Below are 7,517 nucleotides of genomic sequence, written 5' to 3' on the forward strand. Positions count from 1 at the left end.
TAGTATTGGAAATCAAGCTTTAATCGCCTTCCAAAATAGTGCTGTATACGTTTGAACACAATAGTAGATATGAATAGTAGTAATTTGAAAATTGTAAATGGCAGATATTTTTAGTTGAAGTGCGGGAACTCACTATCTTAACCACAAGAAGCAACTAACCAGTCTGTTAAAAAAAAAATAAATAAAAATAAAATAAATTGATTGCTAACGCGCTTTCACTACTCTATTTGAAAACAAAACGTTGAAAACAAAGCCTTTCAAAACGTTATTTTTATGAATTTTTCAGAAAAGCTAGCAGATATACTTACCATGAACACTCACAAGACTTAAACGTGTAATAATTAGTAAAAGTGCAGCTGTTGCTCATATGCAATCGTTGTCCATTCCTTATTATGGACAACGAAGTCATTAGCAATAAAAACGAAATTGAAGTACCCTCCCACTATTTAAGAATCTATCTAACTTCTCTTAGTTTGTGTGAATAATCTTTTTTTATTAAGTAAAAATGAACTTTTAAGTAAAATGAACGGGTTGAAAGACAGCCTGTGATATTAATTAGCTGAAGTTTTACATTTAACTTCTTCAGAAGTATTGCACATTAAATGTAATACATTTTAAAGATAAAGAAACTTAGTAAGCATAAGGAATTATGTAAGGGATATCGTTTTGGAAGTGAATAGTTTGAATAAATTCAAGAAAGAACCAGACAACCTACTGAAGGGGAGGGTAGGTAATGTGGCAATTTTTTTTTTTTGCTTGGTGCTTTATAAAAGCGTGTTTTTGCGTTATTTGCCAGTACTAATACTATATACAAGAACATATAAATGTTCTTGTATATATATTCTTTCTGTCTTGTGAACTCTTCTGAACTTGCCGTTCTGCAGTATAAACTACCTATACATTCACAATGTGCAGTTTTATATAAATGCGTTGCCTCATTAAGTACCTTTTTATAGGACGAGAAAGACGCTAGATTACTGCCAATAGTAAAGTGAATCAGCAGCACAGAATGGACTCTTACAATGACTGAAATGTTTGTGTAGTGAGCTCGCCCTTTTTAAGATTAAACCCAAAAGCTGCCACCACTCATCTGTAAATATTCTGTTAATATTGAATATTGATTTATGATTTACAAACCACCTTGATCCATGCTTGGCCTTACAAATGAGAGGAAAAATATTCCTGCCATCCCCCCTTTCTCACGAATGAGCATTTTTTCGGTTTTTCTTATTATTCAAGTCTTCAGATAAACGCAGAGCTGTAATAGTTATCCAGTACAGTGTTAATAAACAAATACTATATAGTTCTCGTTAAGCCTGATAGATGGCGTGTATTGTTACATGAAAGCTCGTAGTGACTCGGATTGGTGTGGGGAAGGCTGTCTGCACGTTTCGAAGTTGTATTTTCAGGATTTACTCAGCTCTTAAAATTACAGTTTACGGTAAGGAACCCTCCATACTGAGAAACATTTGTGTGAATTTTTAAATTTTTGTCAACCAGAAGCTGATTTAAACATTCACTAAATAAATAATACTTATAATTTTCAAGTTTCTTGCCATAAGCAGTGGCAATCCAGAATATATGCTTACATTTTTTGTGGTTGGCAATAAATAGAATGATAGCACGCACATTTATCATTTGTAAATTACTCCTATCAGAAATTTTTCTGCAAAAAGTGTAGGGGAGTGCTAGTTTCACTGCTGATTGTCAAACAGCATATCTATTCAGAATCATAGCAGATTTTTGTTCTGTGGTATGAAAATAAATCCAAATAAAGCCCACTCCATTCACCCTACACTATAGTGTTGAGTGCAATAAGTATGGTCTTTTTTCAGTTTTCGTTTTCGGTGAAATTGTGATTTACTAGCAAACTGTAACTATTCACCTAAGACTACTCTTCTGTTCATTCAAATGCTAAATTACCTTTGAATTTTTTATCTTTTATGGAGGCAAATTTATAAAATGAATTGTATCATTTTCTCAGTAAATCTGAACTACCTTATCCTGTATCTTGCTGGATAAGGCATATTAATTTGATTATTTCCTATCAAGGGATTATTAAATGGCTATAAAAATACATGTTTGGCAGCGAACAAAAGCTTAATGGGTGTACAGAAAGGCAGTATGAAAATTAATTCACCAGTGAATTAGTGACATTAATTTTTGTCAATTGATAATTATTTTGTTAAAATTTGAATTCTTTACATTTACATTAATCATATTCATGGTTTAATGAAGATTTGCAAGATTTGCAGTGTAACGTATTTTCATACATTCATCTTAAATCATTCAGTTATATATTATACCCTTTTCTCTTTCAGTAGGAAAATAAAACTGCAAAGTGATTTTGCAGTTTTATTTTCCTACTGAAAGAGATATGTGATATTTGCTTGCCTGCAGAATACTTAAGTCTATTAGACTTCTATTTTTGATCATACAAAATAAACTTGTTCAAATAGTCTAGGTATCTCACATTTGTTATTCTTTAGAAGTAATCATTTCAAAGTAATTAATTATTCAATCAAAATATTTCTAAACTATAAATGTGAATACCTAGAATATGTGTGAATACATATAGAAAATGATGCATCTTGTGTTCAGTTGGTTTTCATGATCTTTAAATTTTAGTTTCCCAAGATCAAAAATGTGTATGCACATATATATATATTTACTGTGAGGAATTATATAAACTACTTTAAAAAAAGACTAAAACAACAAATAAATTTAAAACTTTTTAGTATTTAATATTAATTTCTTCAACACATGTTGTGCGCTCGAATATCACAGCTCTGAAATCTCATAAATAGTTTCACTCGGGAATAGTTTTGTTTTTAACATATCACAGATCAGCATGTTGGAAAGTTATTTACAGTTTTGTACAAGAGTTCACAGTCCAGTCAGTGATTTACCATGGTCTCCACACACTACCTGCTTCAACCTGGGATTCAGGAGGTGGTGCAGGTGACACTGGCTCGTAGATTGGGGCAGATATTGAGTCAGGAGATGCTAATGATCTGTCACTAGATGCTGGACTGAGGATGTTAGGAGAACAGAGGAGGCTTACAAGGCTTGGTGATGTTGTGGTAGTTGAACTGGGAGTACTTGGAGGAACTGGTGATGTACAGACGGCAAGCAGGTTGTTTGGGTGGCTGTAGGCCTGTGTTGGAAGAAGGAAAGCCACTTCACCACTAGGTAAACGTGTGGGTACCAGATGCAGTCCACTGAACACTTTACCTAGATCACCAGATGAGTCACGAGCGTCAACAATAGGAACAGGGGGTACTTGCACATGAACAGGTTGTAACTTAGATGGCATATTGAGTGGTGAGTATGTTGGGGCAGAGTTCAGGGTAGACATGCAGTTGGCAAGATGACTCAGCAATCTGTGCCGGATAGTGGGATTCACTCCATCTACTCTGCTGAGGTAACGGCTGACTTCGTTGGCACATTCATTAAAGCCAGAGCGAAACTTGCTTATAACAGCTTCATCAGAAAATTGTGGAACTATTAAAGAAAAAACAAAAACATTTTAGCGATACTCACTACTAAAATATTTTCATAGTAAAAATTCTGTTTTTTGTCACAAATAAAAAAAAATTAAAAGAAAAAGGATTTCTGTATGCATTTCCCATATATACCACTGATGTGTGATGGATTTAGATTTCTTTAACATATGTTAAAGAATCTAAATTGTACAAAACCTATGCTTTGAGCAAATGTAAATTATCCAGTGAGCTGTATTGAATCTTATATTCAGCCCAGTAACTGTTCACTTGGCTTGGAAATAAAAAAAAAAAAAATTCCAAATGTTTGCAAATTGCTTAAATTTCAGAACTGCAAGCTCAATCAGTTTTATGGGGAATGTATCAGCTCTCTCAGTATTAAAGTTTATCAGTTATCAACATGTGATTAATTTATTAATAAAGAACTTTAATGAGAGAATATTATGCTCATTTAAATCTGTTATTATTAGAGTTAAAAAATTCAACTTTATTTAAAATTTATTTTGATTACAATATAGACAACAATCTTTATGCATTTAAAAAAAATTATAGTGCCACCCATCCTCACTTTTATATTTTAGATTTGTAAAATAAAAAAAAATATTGCTAGCAATACAAAACAATAATTACCTGTCATTTGTTGTCGCTGTAAATTCTGCAAATGCTTTACTGTCATTTCTAAAATATCTGCTTTTTCTAACTTGGAATGACGGGCATTCTAGAGGAAGAAAAAAAAGGGAAAAAATTATAGTATATATAACACTATAGCAAATTAAATATAGTATTAATGATCTAGTAAGCCAGCACATGAAACATTGTTTTAACTTTATGACTACTTACAGATATGCAAAAAAAAAAAAAAAAACTAATGCTCTTTAGATTTAGAACTTTTTTTTTTTTTATTATTGTAAAGCTGATAAGTAATTTTGTAAGGAAGAAATAAATACAGCTGGATCATGCAATTTAATTTGTCAGATATTATTACCAGGCTGTAGTAATAAATGGTTTTAGATATGTTATTTTAATACAGCTTGAATTATCAAAAAAAAAAAATGTAATGTTTGTTAGGTAAGAAGAGCATCCCATATCTGCTAAGTACAAACTGCATTAAGTTTTAAAATTCTAACTTTAAAAATAACACCAATACTGGATACTTACATCTTTTTTTAAGGCATCCAAGATGAGATGTTTAAGTTCACTTAGGCTATTATTGATTCTAGCTCGACGACGCTTTTCCATAATTGGTTTGGTGCTCTGTAAAATTAAAAACAAATCAATGTAGTATTTGCTTTAAATAGCAAGATTGAATGAAAAAAATTACTGTAATCTCACTTTTTAAAGTTACGTTACTGTGCATCTCTATGAGAAAATTTAAGAGAAGAGCAAATAACTTATTGTAATTCTCTTGAGAAACATATGTACAATATACCACATCGGTAGTTATTGAGTAATAAAGATAGATTTATTCCCAGAAAATTAATCCTACACAGAAACATTTTGCTAAAATCCATAATAAAGTAATTCCCCACTACATGCAATTTCTTAAGTAAAACCTAAAGAAAAGTAATTGATCGAAAAGCCTCATTTTCGATAAACTACTTCTCGAAATGGAAATCAAACCAAAGAAATAGCGACACTTACTCTTCTAGCTTCGCTAGCCTTCGATACACATTTTTCCACAGGCATGGTGGCACAAAGTATACACAATCCCTCGTGACGATAGAATCCAAAGGGGTCTGACACTGTATGAACTCGTGCTAGAGCTAAGAGCGAGCACTCTGTGAGAAAATGCCGTTGCATCAGGGTTTTATTATCACCGGGGTCACCCAGGCGTGCGTCTGTTGCAGGCCTGAGACATTAGCGCGAGACTCTTTCCCACGCTACCTTCTCCCGACACCGGCCAATCGTAGAGGCCGTTGGTATGCTGTTGATAGGTGTGATCCCGGTGGCTCGCGACACTTGAACTCTGATTGGTTGGCAGACATTCCGCCACACATCGTTTCTGATAACAGCCGTCTGTAAATCAGAAAGTGCGTCGAGCCATCTGCCGTGGTGGCAAGGCACACACGTGCCACGGCTTTTTATCAGCATAGCTGGAGAACACGGTCCGCTGTGGGAAAACTCCGCCCTCGTCAAGCCGAGACAACCTTAGTAAACAGAGTTCCGCGTGTAAACAAGGCTAGCCAGCGGGAAACCGGTTTGTATGGAAAGGACGCGGGCCACGTGGCAAGTCACCTCTCTGGCACGGGTAGCTTCCTGTAAGTAGGTAGTTTAATATGCACGTGGCAGCGGACATCATTTCCTGGGCTGCCCAGTGGGACATCATCTGTGTCGGTTTTGGGTTCACAGAAGTCAAGTTTTTAAGTAGATGCAGATTTGTCAAATGAATTCCAAAAGGCTGCTGTAAAAGATGAAAAGTCTAGATGGGTGAACTCAGTACGGCATAAATCCATAAGAGCAGGTGATTTAGATACATCTGTTCAGTTTCACGACTGAGTTAGAGCCCTGAGAAATATAAACCAGTTGTGGTTTGTATATTGCAAATCTTTCTTATTTGCATCGATGGAAGAGTATCTAGTGTAAGTGATATTTGCACAGTTCCATTTGTGGTAGTGAAATAGTCTAAAGTACAAAGTTCAGCCTGAAGAGCGACTTACGAAGGCTGCGTTGTGATTTAATGGGCACCGTGACCGGGTTTCATTGGGCGCTTATCTTTTGAGTCATAACATGATGAATGTCGCCGTTGCCAAACAACAATTCATGAACTAATGCTACTAGTCAAGGCTACTAAGATCTTTTATCAGAAACGATACGCAAAGCACGTCAGTGTATTTTTAAGATTGTTTGTAATGAAGGCTTAGTTCTATATAAATGTCCTTTGCAGTTAATGCTACACTTTTTTTTTTTATTTATTTTATTTTATTTTTATCGTTAGCGGATTGGAGTTTTACAGCTTCATTCCTTGTGGTGTAAGCATCCAACTCCAAATGTGCACATATTTGCAGCTGTTAAATGATTATTACTATCAGTTTGTTTCCGAATGATAACCCTTTATAGCCATCCAGTTAGGGAAAGGCAAATAACATACTGTGAAATGTAATATATGCAAGATCTCCGCATATGTAACTTGGAAATGAATCGTGGTGTAACTGGGAGGGAGGGCAATTAGCCTATCCCCTAAAATATAGTAGCACAAAGAATATGTCAAAACCCAAACTTTTAAACCTGCAATACCCCTTAACAGTATAATAGAAGAGAATCGCCAAGAAAGAGAAGAATGATTATATCCAGCTCAGGACCCTGGGTGTGCCAAGCCCATACTCACCAGATGTGAGTCCCTAATATTGAAATAAAATGCACTTCATAAAAACATATGCCTTCCCCAAAAAAATAAGTGCATCCCCAAGGATGCACTCCATACTTTGGTAACCTCTGTATTAAAGTTACTGAAAATTAAACGATACAAAATGGACCAGGGATAGGTTCATCGCATTCGAATCCCATCGGAGCTCAAAAATCCAAAGGCCTGTCTAAATTGAACAGTAGTTAGCCGATCTCAGAGGAAGGTGGTAAGAGTTTCCCCTGACTTCACTTTTTCATCCCGCACAACATGCAGATCAGTCCGTGAATACAACCTAATATAGACATAATACACGATGAAGACTATGTGCACTAATGAATTCAAAAAGTTTGGTTTCGACAGGAAGGTGGAAAGCGGAACCGCGGAGTTTTTATAATTACAGCAGAATCCCTCCCCCCCCCCTGTTTTTAGGATATTTAAATTCAGCACTACTATGTCGACATTATCCATTTTTTTAATTTCATTTTTTACTACGATTATCACATACTCAGTGCCGGATTTAAGTAGTCTGAGGCACACATTTTTTAGAGGCCAGATTCCAATGTTCGCCATATATCTGCGGATTTGCATAATATTTCATTATGAAAGGGATATGAAATAAAAAGGGGAAAAAAAACTAGAATTAAAGGCAATAAATGAAAAAGAGCAATAAT

General features: G+C 34.9%; 1 protein-coding gene across 1 annotated transcript; it reads right to left on the reverse strand.

Annotated features, from left to right (window-relative positions):
- Positions 1-2,779: 2,779 nt before the first annotated feature.
- Positions 2,780-5,416, reverse strand: LOC150086716 (transcription factor HES-1-A-like). The gene is made up of 4 exons (XM_090371542.1): positions 5,145-5,416; positions 4,662-4,757; positions 4,134-4,221; positions 2,780-3,504 (listed from the first exon to the last, which is right to left on the reverse strand). The coding sequence occupies exons 1-4, from the start codon at positions 5,301-5,303 to the stop codon at positions 2,906-2,908; spliced, it is 942 nt and encodes a 313-aa protein (XP_090227668.1). The 5' UTR covers positions 5,304-5,416; the 3' UTR covers positions 2,780-2,905.
- Between the last annotated feature and the right edge of the window lie 2,101 nt (positions 5,417-7,517).

The sequence above is a fragment of the Mastigoproctus giganteus genome, chromosome 4, assembly GCF_048544385.1.
Source record: "Mastigoproctus giganteus isolate SK-2022 chromosome 4, ASM4854438v1, whole genome shotgun sequence".
In the NCBI taxonomy this organism is placed as follows: domain Eukaryota; kingdom Metazoa; phylum Arthropoda; class Arachnida; order Uropygi; family Thelyphonidae; genus Mastigoproctus; species Mastigoproctus giganteus.

Coding starts and splice junctions, on each gene's coding strand:
- LOC150086716 (XM_090371542.1), bottom strand. CDS start 5,303: ATGCAACGGCATTTTCTCACAGAGTGCTCGCTCTTAGCTCTAGCACGA. Junction 4,758..5,144: donor AGGCTAGCGAAGCTAGAAGA/GTAAGTGTCGCT, acceptor TTAATTTTACAG/AGCACCAAACCAATTATGGA. Junction 3,505..4,133: donor ACAGCGACAACAAATGACAG/GTAATTATTGTT, acceptor TTTCTTTAATAG/TTCCACAATTTTCTGATGAA.